This window comes from Olea europaea, chromosome 4 (genome assembly GCF_002742605.1).
Source record: "Olea europaea var. sylvestris chromosome 4, O_europaea_v1, whole genome shotgun sequence".
Taxonomy (NCBI): domain Eukaryota; kingdom Viridiplantae; phylum Streptophyta; class Magnoliopsida; order Lamiales; family Oleaceae; genus Olea; species Olea europaea.
In genome coordinates this window covers 16,248,918-16,265,622 of record NC_036240.1, presented here as the reverse complement: position 1 = coordinate 16,265,622, position 16,705 = coordinate 16,248,918, and the positions used below count along the sequence as shown (strand labels likewise).

The 16,705-nt window shown below is 34.9% G+C and overlaps 3 protein-coding genes across 4 annotated transcripts; 2 read left to right on the top strand and 1 right to left on the bottom strand.

The window, feature by feature from the left end:
- The first annotated feature begins 7,548 nt into the window (after positions 1–7,548).
- Positions 7,549–8,766, top strand: LOC111393814 (probable aquaporin TIP1-2). Its single transcript, XM_023019531.1, has 3 exons — positions 7,549–7,812; positions 7,902–8,152; positions 8,236–8,766. The coding sequence occupies exons 1-3, from the start codon at positions 7,680–7,682 to the stop codon at positions 8,608–8,610; spliced, it is 759 nt and encodes a 252-aa protein (XP_022875299.1). The 5' UTR covers positions 7,549–7,679; the 3' UTR covers positions 8,611–8,766.
- A 1,414-nt stretch (positions 8,767–10,180) lies between these two features.
- LOC111393813 (probable aquaporin TIP1-2) lies at positions 10,181–11,398 on the top strand. Its single transcript, XM_023019529.1, has 3 exons — positions 10,181–10,444; positions 10,534–10,784; positions 10,868–11,398. The coding sequence occupies exons 1-3, from the start codon at positions 10,312–10,314 to the stop codon at positions 11,240–11,242; spliced, it is 759 nt and encodes a 252-aa protein (XP_022875297.1). The 5' UTR covers positions 10,181–10,311; the 3' UTR covers positions 11,243–11,398.
- Positions 11,399–11,620: 222 nt separating this feature from the next.
- Positions 11,621–16,266, bottom strand: LOC111393815 (very-long-chain (3R)-3-hydroxyacyl-CoA dehydratase 2). Of its 2 annotated transcripts, XM_023019532.1 has the most exons (10): positions 16,115–16,266; positions 15,944–16,029; positions 15,475–15,522; positions 15,286–15,374; positions 13,928–13,981; positions 13,005–13,072; positions 12,848–12,897; positions 12,637–12,725; positions 12,146–12,202; positions 11,621–12,006 (listed from the first exon to the last, which is right to left on the bottom strand). In XM_023019532.1, exons 1-10 carry the CDS (start codon positions 16,162–16,164, stop codon positions 11,905–11,907), a joined length of 693 nt encoding a protein of 230 aa, XP_022875300.1. In that variant the 5' UTR covers positions 16,165–16,266; the 3' UTR covers positions 11,621–11,904. The 2 variants fall into 2 exon arrangements, with proteins under 2 accessions (XP_022875300.1, XP_022875301.1); XM_023019533.1 differs by lacking the exon at positions 12,146–12,202.
- Positions 16,267–16,705: the final 439 nt, after the last annotated feature.

Sequence of the window (16,705 nt, the reverse complement as noted above, 5' to 3'; positions counted from 1 at the left end):
TCACCCAAACAAACAGCACAATCTGTATTGCCTGGACAAGATTCTTCATCCTTATTTTTCTCAAACTGAGTGATGGGAATTGAGTGCATAATATAGGAGTCAAGACCCCGGCTCTCGCACTGCAGCGAAGGAGAAGCTTCAGGATTGTCGTCTAGGAATTGTCTTTGAACTGATGGCGTGCATTGTCATTGTAGAATCCTAAAACAACTGAAGAAAAGGGTTATGATGCAAACCGTGGCAACCGAAACCATCACCCATGGATTCCAGTCAGAAAGTTCATTCCCTGGAGAAGGTGTTGGGGATTGGAACATTATAAAAGTTTTCTGAAAATTTAAGAATGTATTAATCAAGGAGACCTTATTTTTGAAGTCTACAATGATTAAATGAAACAGCTAACACAGTTGATTATTACTAAGAAATTACAAAGAATTTGTCCTAATCTATAGCAAATATTTAATTAACAAGTACAAAGGAGATAACAAGGAACTGATGTGGAATATGCTAGAGTCGGAAATTCGATCATATGAACTCATTTTATTGACATATGACAGCAAAATCTGACTTTTCTTATGCATTTTTTGTCATCTCCATTAGTGAAAATAAGATGTTTTATGGGTTGGTAATTAAACCAATAATAGTCTTAATAAAATAAGTTTGCGAATGAGTGCCTGAAAACTTAATGGATCAAGTCCAAGAAAGTGCAGCAGCAGGAACTGGATTAGATTGTAAAATATAGCTTAAAAATAAAAATGGATGTTTAACTGAAGGAAATGAATTTTTATGAAATATAGAATCTAAGCTCAAATCAATAACAATTACACCTCCACCGGGCTCGTGAATAGAAAGATTGGAAGGACGATCTCCTTTGAACTTTCAGTAGAAACTGCGTCTCTTGGATAAAGGTATACAATTGTAAGCATCTGTCGAGGTAGACATCATTAAACCATTGTGTAAACTAGATCCCTGTGGTACATTTGCGATATCTAACATAGGTGCTGACGAAATTTGCGAAGATCCACAAGACATCTGGGCAAAATTCTCATGATCATAGCCTTTTATAGGAGCTGGAGGAATCTGAAAAGGCTGAATCCGGGGAGGATTTTGCCACCTAGGTAGCGGCCCAGCCACCAGAAGTGTTTGAAGAAGTGGGCCGGCTTCAACAACAGCCCGAAGTAATTTTCCTGTCTGAGGCAGAACTTTTCCCTTGGCAAGGTTGTCAATAATCAAAGAGGCATAATCGATCTTTGAGACACTCGAAGTGACCTGATTGGTTGAAAGCATGTTGAAGTTTGAGAATTCAGGAGATGATACTGCATGATAAAGCACATCAACTGGAGAAGAAATGTTGGACAGAGTAGACTCAGTTATGCTAGAATTTGTTTTGCGGGGTTTTAGGGGAGGATTATCGACATGAAACAGTGGAAGAATATTCGAGCTTTTATCTGATGAAGTTAGCATAAACTTCTCCAGTAGTTTCTGAATTTGGTTTCGAGCTTCATCTCTTTCTTGAATGGTAATGTTTAGGAGTTGGATTAATTGCTTCACGTATTCCTTGTTCTTCCTCGATTCCTCGCTTGCATCTACTCTCAATTTCTCAAGTTCAAGAATCGCGTACATAAGCTTCTGATTCATTTCATCAATATTCTGTTAAAAAAAAAAAAAGGAAAAAAAAAAAAAAAGAAAAAAAAAAAATTATTTGAAAAAACAAAAAAAAAAACCTCAAACAATTTTTATGCGACTCTCTTACTTGATCTTATGACTATTCTTGCATCCCAAATGTGTTAAAGCCCTCCATTTTCCACACAGACAGACACAAATGCACAAAAGCAGGGAGTGCGACGAGCAAATAGAGAAATGTCTACAAACACTATGACAAAGAAAAAGCATCCAAAATGCTTTCATAGCCAACATAAAAAAGATGCAGTGTGCAGGATCATAGCCACAATAAGAACAAATTTGCATAGAATATAAACACTTGAAAAAATCTCAGTAAATATGCCTAGGCAAAACAAGAAAATTAATCAACCATGAGCAAGTGGCCTACGTCTTGATAACTCCATAAAGAAACCATTTCTTCCATCTCTCTTCAACAATGGTGAAGAAAAAAATCTTGGGGGAAAAGGGAATTTCAAGAAAGTGGATTTCAACCTATATATAGCAGAAAATTGCAAAAAATAAAAAATAAAGAAATGATTATTTTTTTCTCACTGCCCAATTCACAGAATTTGAAAACCTTCCAAAAGAATTAGAATCACATAACTCTTATGAAATGTTTTCCTTTCCATTTCTTGAAGAACCTTGTCTTTTATTACTGCATATAAATTTTATTTATAATATTTTCCCTCCAAACACAACACACACACACAAGCAATTCTTTCTCAATAATAGTCAATGAACAAATTATTATATTTTATTCCTTTTATAGGGATTGAGTTTCTTTTCCTATCCCAGGTGAATTTTAAAACCAATATATTCATTACGCGGTTTTGTTAGTTATAAAAGGTAGCTCTTTATGAATACCTTTTCAACATACTTTCCTCCCGTTTCATACTCTTATTCAATGTCTCCTATTTTTTTATCCATCTTTTTCTGTTTGCTTTTTGCCTCTATCATGATATTATTCTAGCTATCATTATAGTGGAGTCAAAGAGGTCTAGAAAGTCCCGAGGTGACTTACGATCGTCAATGAGTCTAGTTAATACTGTTCAAGTTTGTGGCAAGTTAAACTCGACTCATCACTTTTTTTGAAACTTGTCCTAAAATAAGCGTGATTGAGAGTCTTGCTATCTCTTCTTTTAGCGCTTGGAAGTTGGCTTAGCGCGCTTTTTAAGGCGGCTTGAAACTATTTACTTTGAGACAATTACTATATAGTAGGTGAATGACTAAACCTAACCTTATTTATGGCTTCAAAAACTTTACTAATTTAACCATAAATGTCCTCTAAATCGCCATCTTATTTTCTATTTTATGGAATAAATCCTTGAAATTAAGCTCCGAAAATAAAGAGTGAGTTCATTTTCTATTTGTACTTTAAAATGAAGACTTATCTGGGGCATTGATCGGTGAACCACTTTTTTCACTATTCTAGTAATCATACAACTAAACTCTTCTGAATTTAATAAATTACAAATTTTAATGCTCTACCTCTTGGTTATGAACACGTACATTGGAACTGGTCTTGTTATAATGTTGTGGATTTATTTCATTTTATAATAATTTTTTTTTTTGGCTGTATAAATTTTCAAATAATAATAGTTTATGTCAAAGTTGCAATAAAGATAACACAATTTGGTGCTTAAAATTATATAGAATATTTATTGTTCGGTGTTAAACAATTGTCCTTCTCCCTATTTACGCAGTAGGTACCAACGCTAAGGAGCAAAAAATTGGTAACTTTGTGATACCGATGTTGAAGAAGGGAATGGAAATATTGACAAGTTATAAAAGATATTGTCAATATCTTCTTAAATGGAATTACCTTAACATGCACAACTAAAAGATCCTCCATTGTCTATAGGTGTCATAGGGTGCACCAAATCTATATTTCGCCATTCTTTTGAGTCAACACACATTGAAAACCAAGAAAAGAATGGATAACATAAGCCCCGTAAGAGAAGACTTGTAATGGAATTTGTTGTCTACTTGTCCACGTACATAACTAAGAACAAAACATTTTATGTATCTTTGAGGAATGTAACATTTTACTTGCTATCATTTGTCTATTTGAGTAATTTTCAATCTTTTCGCTGTAATGAGGAAAATCTTAAAACAAAGAGTACTTATTAATTCTTTCTTTTTTAGATCGAAAGTGTGAATTACATAAAATAACATTATATATGTAATCTTATTAAACAAAATTCCTGTACGTACTTCTCCAAGCACAAAAGGGAAGCCAATGACCGTTGGTAAGAGTTTACCCTTGTTTTTTCTAGTATTCGTGACCAAATAAGTGAAGTGCCCATCTGAACTAAAATAAATAAACGACGAGTATATGTGGTAATTGAAAAAACTGATAATTTTAAACCCCGCCCTGACCCCACATAATTAATTTTGATTATTCAATATCAATATATCATGAATATAATTTTCTAATATGTTAATTTATTTGTAGAAAAGAAATGGCAGTATGGCCAGTTAGTTATAAGTGCAACATATTTATAAGGAATAATGTTATTCATAGTGAAAATTATCGTTATACAAATGACAGTTTGTTATGTGATGGTAAGACAAACTTATTCAGTTATTTGTAGGATTGGCAACTCGGACCTAATTATTCTAATTTGTATCCAGGAAAACTACATCGGGCTAGATAAATAAACAATGTTACCTTCATATTTGAGGAAAAATATCTTCTCAAATTCAATATGTTTTGGAAAATAATTGTCCATATAACTGTGATTTAGGGAACTATATCAACATAAAATCAATTATTGTTGTATTTTTCTATTGCAAGTGTACGATATCATGACAACTAATAAAGTGGACTAATGAGTCCGAATATCGTCCCCACAAGAACTAGTCTTTAATACTTAATTTACTATTTCTAATTCTTATTTAATGAAAACAAATAAAAATAATGATTTGTTGTAATTTTAATATAACTACTTGAAAACATATGCATGCACACAAAGATTGATTTATAACTTAAATAATGAACTATTAACAGAGCAGAACAATTTCACCTATTAATCACCTTTAAATCTCAATTCAAGATTCAAAAGTCTAATGTAGTGTTTGACTGAAATATTCTATTGTATTTAATTTACCTCTCTTGAGTTTTCATTAAGCCTATTTAACTAGTTCGATCCCATATTTCTATACGAATCAACTTTAGTTAAACGAAATACTAGTTCTAAGAATTCATATAATGACCACAATAATCAGTGTAAGTATCTCTACACATTATATTAATTTATCGGATTTTACTATATGATTTAAATCTCAAACTCACCTTTCGATTTGTAAAAAATTCACAAAATCATCAAATTAGTGATCAAGTAATTCAACGCATCAATCTCATAGCAAAATCAACACATGTATGATAAAATAGCAAGAATCTTGAATAAAAGAAATAAATGGTCCTAAATAAATTACATTATTCACCCTAATATAAGGTTTAGCTACTCATGATAGATGAAGAAAAATAAATAACAATAATGGAGTACATTATCGAATTTTGAATTGAAATGTAGAGAAATAGATGAATCTTACACCAAGTTCGTCTTCTCGTTCCAAATCTTGATTTCAAACCGGTATTGTTGTTTTTTCTTTTGAATTTACCTCTAATTCTCAAGTTGTGTTATGTGTATCTTAATGTGTGGAATCTCCCTTTGAAGTCTTCAATTCTTATATTTATACTCCCCTTCATTTTTTTTCCCCAAATTTGGAGTCTCTATGGGCTTTTCACGAGCCAAAACAATGTAACCCTAAAACAGGATGTGTAATGCCCAAGCACCGCAATAAAATATAGTGTAGCGCCTAGGTGCTATGAAACACAGTGTAGGCGCTATGTATGCAATGCCTGGGTGCTATGGGTGCAGCATCGAGGCGTTACCTCTATCGAAATCTACTTTTCTCGTTGTTCGTAGTGCATGGGCGCAGACTTGCTATCCCAAAATTTGTCTTTGACTTGATTGTTCACTTTAACACCATTTCTACATCACCTTTCTTAACCTTTAAAATAACACTAGTAAACACATGAAAAAATTCTATGCTTATAAGATCTAACAAATAATCAAGTTAAAAAATGTGTATAACTTGTGAGTAAAAACACACTCATTAGCTATACCACCAATAATTACAAACCAACCTCACACAAATATACTACAAATAAATTATCCTGCTTGACCATAATTAGGGTTGGACATGGCCGGGACCGAATCGGACCCGAAAATTTTGGTATTTAGTAAGTGGAACCGTTGGGTCCAAATTTAATTAAAAAATCGTTCGATTCGGTTCGGTTCGGTTTCATTCGATTCCCAAGTTCTGTATTATAATTAAATTTTTTAATATTTACAAAGTTACATTAATTCAACCAATGATATGTTCAATCTTAATTCTTACAAAATAACGTAATCCAATCTTATGTGTCTTTTCCGTATCTCTTTGCTGAATTCTTCATAAATTTGATTGTTAAAATCACAGGAAGAGAAAGATAACTAACTCAAAATAATTAATTAAGATGGGAATTGTCGAGCTTTAATTCGATTTCTCGAGAACAATTGAAACGGTACTACGGTAGAGTAACAGATTTGGATAGAACTTAGGTAAATTTGATTAAGTTGGCTTTGTCCTGAAAATTAGAAATAGGAAAATCATATTTTTAGATTTGAACTAAATTAACAAGTTAGCAAATTTATTTAGAAAAATAAAATAATTTGATTTATTTAAAATTAATTAATTAAAAAATTAGGGAGATATGGTTCTTATTCGGTTCTTCGATTTTTCGTTTAGAACCAAGAATCGAACCAAATCTGTCGGTTCTTGATTCAGATACTTCATACCCGTTCAAATATTTAACTTAAGAAAAACCACTCAGTTCAGATTAACTTCGATTCGAGAGTTTTGTTCAACCCTAACCATAATTAACATTTTAATTTTCATTAAAAATCAACATAATTAGTTACACATAACATATTATATTATGTTACGCTGTTTCAAACCAATCCCTCCACCACCGTCGATGAGCACAACCCATGGCCACCTCTAGTGTTCAAGCCATTAAGCCCAAATGTCGTCATAGTGAAACCACCATCATTGCAACCATGCGTTCAAGCCACAACCATCCATTTCTAGTAGGGTTGTGAAGTCTAAGCGATTATGAATTTCATAAAGATGTAAAATAAAGATGGATTGTGCTAAATGTACATTGTCACGTACAAATTTGTTTACCAACAAATGATGTGACGAAATTTGATAGGGATAAAATCTCATCAACCAAGTAAAAAAAAAAAAATTCTTCACTTTCTTTTTGATATTTTAATATTAGGATTTTGGAATTAATTGTTCCAATGGTCATTGAACTTACTCCCATATCTTTGGTTGGTCACTGAAGTTTAAAATGTCAAGTTTTGATCACTGAATAAAGTGCCTTTTATGTCCTAAAAATGTGTCTTAAGCTGTATTTTAAGTGAAAATTATGATTAGAAATAGAATTATAATTGTTTTTATACTCACTTTCGTCCTCAAAATCCTTTATGAAATTACATTCACTACACCTTGTACTAGTTTCTATCAAATTTACTCGTTCATAGATCGGCAAGAGTGTTGTTCAGACTCTTAGAGATTATCTACACTTGTGCTAAACAATAGGAAGGTCATAATCACAAGCTCAGCTAGACTAATAATCAAGAAACGGTCGCTTTAATCTAATTATGATTAATCATTTGTACTTTTGGTCGCCTACCAGAATTTTCCATTGCTCTCATCATTCTACACTATAATTGGCTGGCTATAGATTTTCTTCATCCAAATTGCCACGTGGCAACTCCACAATATTTTGGCGGCCCCATTACGGACAATTCTAAGTGGCATCCAATAAAGGGCCATGTGATGTCTTAGTCCACTATACATAGCTGCTGTTGTTAAATGAGACCAGTGTAATAAGCTAAACAAAGAGGTAAAGGCGGGCAGCTTATTGGCTTTCTTTTGAGTTTTTAAGGTTAAAATTTTGAAGAAAAATGCCGATTTCGAGAATAGCTGTCGGATCTCTGGCCGAGGCTAGTCAGCCGGAAGCCCTCAAGGCCACCCTGGCCGAGTTCATTTCGATGTTGATTTTTGTTTTTGCTGGTGAAGGTTCTGGCATGGCTTTCGGTAAGTAGTTATCCTGTACAAATTCATTTAAAAGTTTAAGTTGTTAGAATTCGAGAATTAAATCATTGGGATTTTGACTTTTTCCACAGCAAAGCTTACAAACAATGGATCGACCACGCCAACTGGCCTAATTGCTGAGGCGATAGCGCACGCTTTTGCACTTTTCGTGGCGGTTTCGGTCGGTGCTAACATCTCTGGCGGCCACGTAAACCCTGCTGTCACCTTTGGTGCCTTTGTTGGTGGTCACATCACATTGATTAGGAGCATCCTGTACTGGATAGCCCAATTACTTGGATCTGTTGTTGCATGCTTGCTTCTTAGGTTAGCCACAGGCGGACTCGTAAGTTGAATCTTACTGTACTATCCAGTCAAGTCGAGTCCATAACTATAACAAATAGGCTAAAGTTCAATTCTTGTTTACAGGAAACATCAGCTTTTGCACTTTCATCTGGAGTGACAGTTTGGAATGCAGTTGTTTTTGAGATAGTGATGACCTTTGGACTCGTTTACACAGTTTATGCTACTGCAGTGGATCCAAAGAGGGGTAACTTAGGGATCATTGCCCCCATTGCCATTGGCTTCATTGTAGGCGCTAACATCTTAGCCGGTGGTGCCTTCGATGGTGCGTCCATGAACCCCGCCGTGTCTTTTGGCCCTGCTGTGGTCAGCTGGACATGGGACAGCCACTGGGTCTTCTGGCTCGGCCCGTTTGTCGGTGCTGGAATTGCTGCTCTGATCTATGAAATCTTGTTCATTAACCAAAGCCATGAACAACTCCGTACTAGTGCAGAATACTAAGAATCCATCTCTGCTTTCATCAAGTTTTAGGAACTATGTGCAATGTTTGTTTTCATTTTCTAATGCCCATTTAAAGCCTCGGGCTTTTAATTGATGTTATCGTTTGTCTTGCTTCTTTGGAATTCAAGTTTTCTTATTTGATGTTCTCCAATATCATCAATTTTTCCTTATTAAACATTTTGACCGAGAAGTTCGTATAGTTCAGGTTAATGCACCATACAGATGGGTTATGGAAGCACAATAGACAAATTTTCAACTACCTTTTTTAATCATGTCAAGCTTTGCTTAGTTTACGTTACCAAATATGAAATTACGACTGTGCAAGTGTAATTTTTCACGTCCTAAACGCCCATTGGATACGCACCTAGGCTAAAATTCATCAGAAAAACACTGCCAAATAACTTCTTAAACTACAAGTCTAACCATGTCTAGATTTCACATAAAAGACATTTTTCCTTTGTCCATGTTCTTATTCTGACTATAGATAAACAATCTTTAATAAATTGACAGATTCCGTGATGACAATCCACAGACCAAGAAGAATTGCCTGATAACTCTTAAGTAAGCCGGGCTGAGCTGCCTGAGCATGCACAGCAAGCCCCTTCCCAGCCCACTTTCTCTACAGGCATGGCGCCGGTTTTGCCGTGCCTTAACATGGCTGTACAAGTTCAGTTTTGCTTATTTTTGTATTTACCCAGTTTTGACCGTCGTTGATTGAATAAGTGAAGGTAAAGCTTCGACCACAAAAATGGATAGCTAAGAAGCAGAGCCTGCACAGAAAATGAACAGCGAAAAGTTTGAGTACGTTGTCAAGTCTTTATATGTGAAGAAAATACAACTAGCCTAATGGGATGAATGAGAAGATATTTCATAAATCTCTTAAGGAAACATAACAATTGGAAAACCAATCTTTTTAAGTGTAAAACCAGTAATTCTCCAAATGAAAATATAGACCATGTTTATGATCTGCATAATTTTAACAAAGACAATATGGAGTCGGTTGGAAGCTGTATATATTTTATAAGCACGGAGATTGTAGACCAAAGTTAAATTTCAGAATCTATAGAGAAAATCTCCGCGTGATGAATACATGCTATGCTACTAAATTTCGTTGATCTATATATGCACAGAGAGAGAGAGAGAGAGAGAGAGAGAGAGAGAGAGAGAGAGAGAGAATTATAATTGTTTTTATACTCACTTTCGTCCTCAAAATCCTTTATGAAATTACATTCACTACACCTTGTACTAGTTTCTATCAAATTTACTCGTTCATAGATCGGCAAGAGTGTTGTTCAGACTCTTAGAGATTATCTACACTTGTGCTAAACAATAGGAAGGTCATAATCACAAGCTCAGCTAGACTAATAATCAAGAAACGGTCGCTTTAATCTAATTATGATTAATCATTTGTACTTTTGGTCGCCTACCAGAATTTTCCATTGCTCTCATCATTCTACACTATAATTGGCTGGCTATAGATTTTCTTCATCCAAATTGCCACGTGGCAACTCCACAATATTTTGGCGGCCCCATTACGGACAATTCTAAGTGGCATCCAATAAAGGGCCATGTGATGTCTTAGTCCACTATACATAGCTGCTGTTGTTAAATGAGACCAGTGTAATAAGCTAAACAAAGAGGTAAAGGCGGGCAGCTTATTGGCTTTCTTTTGAGTTTTTAAGGTTAAAATTTTGAAGAAAAATGCCGATTTCGAGAATAGCTGTCGGATCTCTGGCCGAGGCTAGTCAGCCGGAAGCCCTCAAGGCCACCCTGGCCGAGTTCATTTCGATGTTGATTTTTGTTTTTGCTGGTGAAGGTTCTGGCATGGCTTTCGGTAAGTAGTTATCCTGTACAAATTCATTTAAAAGTTTAAGTTGTTAGAATTCGAGAATTAAATCATTGGGATTTTGACTTTTTCCACAGCAAAGCTTACAAACAATGGATCGACCACGCCAACTGGCCTAATTGCTGAGGCGATAGCGCACGCTTTTGCACTTTTCGTGGCGGTTTCGGTCGGTGCTAACATCTCTGGCGGCCACGTAAACCCTGCTGTCACCTTTGGTGCCTTTGTTGGTGGTCACATCACATTGATTAGGAGCATCCTGTACTGGATAGCCCAATTACTTGGATCTGTTGTTGCATGCTTGCTTCTTAGGTTAGCCACAGGCGGACTCGTAAGTTGAATCTTACTGTACTATCCAGTCAAGTCGAGTCCATAACTATAACAAATAGGCTAAAGTTCAATTCTTGTTTACAGGAAACATCAGCTTTTGCACTTTCATCTGGAGTGACAGTTTGGAATGCAGTTGTTTTTGAGATAGTGATGACCTTTGGACTCGTTTACACAGTTTATGCTACTGCAGTGGATCCAAAGAGGGGTAACTTAGGGATCATTGCCCCCATTGCCATTGGCTTCATTGTAGGTGCTAACATCTTAGCCGGTGGTGCCTTCGATGGTGCATCCATGAACCCCGCCGTGTCTTTTGGCCCTGCTGTGGTCAGCTGGACATGGGACAACCACTGGGTATTCTGGCTCGGCCCATTTGTCGGTGCTGGAATTGCTGCTCTGATCTATGACATCTTGTTCATTAACCAAAGCCATGAACAACTCCGTACTAGTGCAGAATACTAAGAATCCATCTCTGCTTTCATCAAGTATTAGGAACTATGTGCAATGTTTGTTTTCATTTTCTAATGCCCATTTAAAGCCTCGGGCTTTTAATTGATGTTATCGTTTGTCTTGCTTCTTTGGAATTCAAGTTTTCTTATTTGATGTTCTCCAATATCATCAATTTTTCCTTATTAAACATTTTGACCGAGAAGTTCGTATAGTTCAGGTTAATGCACCATACAGATGGGTTATGGAAGCACAATAGTAGACAAATTTTCAGCTACCTTTTTTAATCATGTCAAGCTTTGCTTAGTTTACGTTACCAAACATAAAATTACGACTACGCAAGTGTAATTTTTCACGTCCTAAACGCCCATTGTATACCCACCTAGGCTAAAATTCATCAGAAAAACACTGCCAAATAACTTCTTAAACTACAAGTCTAACCATGTCAAGATTTCACATTCAAGACATTTTTCCTTTGTCCATGTTCTTATTCTCGCTATAGATAAACAATCTTTAATAAATTGACAGATTCTGTGATCACAATCCACAGACCAAGAAGAATTGCCTGATAACTCTTTAAGTAAGCCGGGCTGAGCATGCACAGCCAGCCCCTTCCCAGCCCACTTTCTCTACAGGCATGGCGCCGGTTTGCCGTGCCTTGACATGGCTGTACAAGTTCAGTTTTGCTTCTTTTTGTGTTTACCCAGTTTTGACCGTCGTTGATTGAATAAGTGAAGGTAAAGCTTCGACCACAAAAATGGATAGCTAAGAAGCAGAGCCTGCACAGAAAATGAACAGCGAAAAGTTTGAGTACGTAGTCAAGCCTTTATATGTGAAGAAAATACAACTAGCCTAATGGGATGAATGAGAAGATATTTCATAAATCTCTTAAGGAAACATAACCATTGGAAAACCAATCTTTTTAAGTGTAAAACCAGTAATTCTCCAAATGAAAATATAGACCATGTTTATGATCTGCATAATTTTAACAAAGACAATATGGAGTCGGTTGGAAGCTGTATATATTTTATAAGCACGGAGATTGTAGACCAAAGTTAAATTTCAGAATCTATAGAGAAAATCTCCGCGTGATGAATACATGCTATGCTACTAAATTTCGTTGATCTATATATGCACAGAGAGAGAGAGAGAGAGAGAGAGAGAGAGAGAGAGAGAGAGAGAGAGAGCTAAGCTTGAATCGCATCAAAATTTCGTTTTTCAAGCAGATTTGGCAGTAACTATAAATGTGTTTTACTTAAAAATACTACTAACTTTCACAGTGCAGATGTCATTAACCCAAACTTTATAGAGTTGACAAAGGAATTGCATATGTTTTGACTTTTAAGTGTCACAAAATCAAAAAGGAAATACCTAAATAAGTGCTGGAATATTTAGGCTACTATACGTACCACAACAAAGTAATAATAGTTGAGAGGGAGTCTATTCGCATAGAGGTTTTTCTTCTTTATAAATGGAAGTGCTTGGTACATGAGCCACACTGCAAAACATGTGGAAATCCATTTAACTTCATAATGAGAATATTAAGGATGGTGAAACGATAGAGTACTAAAGAAGCAAGCATATGGAAATATACAAATCTAAGATAATGTAGTGTCTTACTTTCACCAGGAAAAACTCCAATTGGATACAAGACAATGAATGCAGTATACCTACCAATACAAAAAGTCGTTGCGAATTGAAAAATTAGATGCGAAAAGTAGCATATTCTCTCGACCAAGTGCATGTTCCTCTCTATGCTTAGACAAAGAAATCAAACCTTGTGTAAGTGATCCAATAGGGAGGAGTGCCCAGGCAATTCAAAGCATAATGCGAATATCTGATTATCTGCATCCATTACATGATAGTGAAATATTGTATCATATAAAAGATGATTGGACTGATCAGATGAAAAACAAACTTACTTAAAAATGACCTAGATAACATGTAAGCTAAACCAGATGCACTAGGACTGTTAGAGATTGAAACAATGGAGGCCGTTTGACATAGTATCAAAGCAGAAAAATATTCTGACTTCACGTCTCACCGCCTGCATTTTCCAATGCTTTGATGTAAACTGCAGTAAGGGACATGTTGAAGACCATTTTTATTCTTATCGCTCAAAGTTTTTAGGCATAGTGATTTGATACTGAAACTTTGGTTAACACGCCATACTTCAGTGCAAAACAACATATAATTTTGACCTTTTGAGATCAGATATGACTTCACTATACCTTATACAAGTACAAGAACTAATTCTCTACCACAACTTACCAACAAAGCAATAAGGTATGTATCCGCTCATATCAATTTTTCAGATGTTGCAAAGTTTTATACTGAAAATCCATTACTTACAACAATTTTATTGTATCAAATGTAAGTAAAACATCTCACCGTCATTCTAATATAAGCTTATGATTAGTATGAATTAGTGCTTCCAAATTAAGAATAACATTTTTCTTCTTTATTATTAAGTTTTTTACAATTAGTATTCTGAAAAATATGTCAAATCTGTATAGCCTTATACGCATAAACACTAACATGTTGAATAATATGTCTAAGAAAAGATGAAGATGCTACTCCATGAATACAATAAAGCAGTTCATTTACACTTCAAATTGATTAGGTTTTTCGATTAATTTGTTTTTAAAATATTTAACCAATCAAAAAGAGAAATGGAAAGAAATAAAGATCCCAACTCACCTCAGATAAGCTCCAAGCAAAAAATGTTATGAAAACTGATGGTAATTCTTGGACCTACATTATGAAATAGAAGAATTTTTATGACTTGCAAACGAAATGGCCAAAGAATTGCAACCTCACTATGATCTGATGAAAACAAAGAGCTTAAATAATATCTAGTAAGGAGGACTAGATAGCACCGCATGTTATTAAAGAAGAAAAAGTAACTAAAATCTTGTTCAATGCGCACCAAACCCGAATTAAAAATCCTCCACTATATATTGGGTCCATTTGATATGACTTTTATTTTTTGCTTTTGCTTTCTTTAAAAGAGTTTTTGGAGGAAATTACATATTTTTATTCATAAAATTAGCCAAACATGTCCAAAAGCAGCTTTTGATCACAAAAGCTTCTTTTGACTTTTCAAAAATCATGCCAAACGGGATCAATGTCCTATCTCTCTCTCTCCCCTCACATTAATTATTCAACATATTAAATAGGTAGCGATATGTAGATATTTTAATTAATCTTCCACATACTCCCTCATATGTTTCCGTATTGGTCTCACTACCCAGGAAACTAGGTTACCCACAGACACTTTTCTAACTCTTGCAAGAATTGTATGTAAATCATCCTTGGAGGGAATGCCCGAATGACCTTACCAAGTTTGGTGGGAAGCACAATGTGAACCAATGAAGAAAGACGTATGGCGGCAGCTATGACTTCATTATACCTTTACCAGGAGCTTATTTTACCCATCATACTAAACCAACTCCTGGAAGTCTTTTTTGCCAAACAACAAGCTAAAGGGCGATCACCCAAGAAATTGATTACTTCAGCTAAAATCAACAGGCTAGGTTTGGAACCCTTGTCGTAGTCCTCGAGAAGCTAGAAAGTACCCATGTGGCACACCATCGAAACACTCCAATCCATGTATAAAATTCCACCATTTATAACAGAGTTAATTTAATCAATGGTCACTGAACTTTGCTGTAGGTTACCATTTGGTTACCAAAATTTAAAAAAAAACTCATTGCTTACCCAAATTTGAATAAAATTACCCTTCAATCACCCATATCATTTCCACGAGTGTTACCTATAGCAAAATTTGGTGAGCAAAAAGTAATTTTATTCAAATTTAGGTGAACAATAAGTAACTTTTTTAAATTTCAAAGAGTAAATAGTAACTTATAGCAAAATTTAGTGAGCAACAAGTAACTTTTTAAAGATCAATGACTAAGTAGTAACCTATTGTAAAGTTCAGTGACTATTCATTAAATTATCTCCGATCCAAAAAATATGCTTTTGCCATATCCTTACTTTCTTTTGGCTATAAGTTTTAATGAATAAGCGAAGGCTATAAATGTTAAAGTATTAACCTCATGAATACGACGAACGATAGCAAGCAAATAGTGAGTCCTTCCACCCCATTGCATCAAAGGAAGTAACACACCACTGGGAACAATGCCTTGAAATTCAACACCCGAAATTACATAAAGCAAAAATTTATAAATATTAAAACTTTATTAATCGAAGCACAACAAGAGTAAGTCAATTTGCTTATTTACCAATAGCCCCATGAATAACTTCCAAGAATGCAATAGCTTGCAACAAACCTTAAAACCAATCATAGAAAATCATGAAAACTGTTAAAAAAGTGTGTGTGTGTGTGTGTGTGTGTGTGTGTAATTCTCTGATCTCTTGAAATAAATAATGCATATTTGAATTGTGGGTTTTAAAATTTTAAAATTTTTTATTCGATTTTGAGTACGCACGAATTAGTTCTCCGGCAGAAGCGTAAGTCCCACTGACAGATTTAGTCGACAAGAAGTTGCCCAAAATTTTGAATAGAGAAATTAGCCTGCACAGTCAACAAACCTTAAAACCAATCGTAGAAAATCATGAAAACTGTTAAAAAAGTGTGTGTGTGTGTGTGTGTGTGTGTGTGTAATTCTCTGATCTCTTGAAATAAATAATGCATATTTGAATTGTGGGTTTTAAAATTTTAAAATTTTTTATTCGATTTTGAGTACGCACGAATTAGTTCTCCGGCAGAAGCGTAAGTCCCACTGACAGATTTAGTCGACAAGAAGTTGCCCAAAATTTTGAATAGAGAAATTAGCCTGCACAGTACACAAACTGAAGGTCAAAATGTGTGTTTGTGTGTGTGTGTGTGTGTGTGTAAGAGAAAAGTTGAGAGAAAATTACCATCCCAAGGCCTGAAAGAGGTTGTAGAAGAAGAGATAAAAGGTTTGCATTTAGGGCATCCGAGGGAAACAAAATGCGTGGCAACTGAACTACGAAATCTTCTTTATTTGGAATCTGAGAGTAAAATTTGTCTTCTGGATAGAATATTCCCTCTTCAATCAAAATGAATTGGGGTATTTTCAAAAATGTTCAATTTCGTGATTGTCAATTCAAAAATGTCTATTTTTAAAATTTCGAGCCTGTTTAGGCCCGATTTTTTCACCTAAAAATTTGATTTTTTGACCGTTATTTCACTATTCCAACTGTCATATTTGATTTCTTCTCTCACAAGTGGACCCCACTTTTCTCTTAACGGTCAAAAAATCAATTCTCAAAATCACTTTCAAACAGGCTTTTAGTACTAAACCTTTTATTATGCCTTTAATGAAAAAATGAAGTAATTAGTTTTTTTCCAATTTTTTTGCGGATTTCAAGAAGTAGCGTCCATAAGAAGTTATGTTAAAATGATGTTCTCAACATTTCAAATGTCTTTCTCGATATTTGAACCCCGTTTATATTTCAAAAGTATAAATATCAAATGTTGTTCTCGTC

What these genes read in the sequence shown, in the direction of transcription:
- LOC111393814 (XM_023019531.1), top strand. Translation starts at nt 7,680, where the DNA reads ATGCCGATTTCGAGAATAGCTGTCGGATCTCTGGCCGAGGCTAGTCAG. An exon ending in AGGTTCTGGCATGGCTTTCG is followed by an intron (nt 7,813 to 7,901) that starts GTAAGTAGTTAT and finishes CTTTTTCCACAG; the next exon opens with CAAAGCTTACAAACAATGGA. An exon ending in GGTTAGCCACAGGCGGACTC is followed by an intron (nt 8,153 to 8,235) that starts GTAAGTTGAATC and finishes TCTTGTTTACAG; the next exon opens with GAAACATCAGCTTTTGCACT.
- LOC111393813 (XM_023019529.1), top strand. Translation starts at nt 10,312, where the DNA reads ATGCCGATTTCGAGAATAGCTGTCGGATCTCTGGCCGAGGCTAGTCAG. An exon ending in AGGTTCTGGCATGGCTTTCG is followed by an intron (nt 10,445 to 10,533) that starts GTAAGTAGTTAT and finishes CTTTTTCCACAG; the next exon opens with CAAAGCTTACAAACAATGGA. An exon ending in GGTTAGCCACAGGCGGACTC is followed by an intron (nt 10,785 to 10,867) that starts GTAAGTTGAATC and finishes TCTTGTTTACAG; the next exon opens with GAAACATCAGCTTTTGCACT.
- LOC111393815 (XM_023019532.1), bottom strand. Translation starts at nt 16,164, where the DNA reads ATGCAAACCTTTTATCTCTTCTTCTACAACCTCTTTCAGGCCTTGGGA. An exon ending in TATTGGATCACTTACACAAG is followed by an intron (nt 12,898 to 13,004) that starts GTTTGATTTCTT and finishes TTGTATTGGTAG; the next exon opens with GTATACTGCATTCATTGTCT. An exon ending in ACTATTATTACTTTGTTGTG is followed by an intron (nt 12,203 to 12,636) that starts GTACGTATAGTA and finishes AAAATTATGCAG; the next exon opens with ATCATAAACATGGTCTATAT.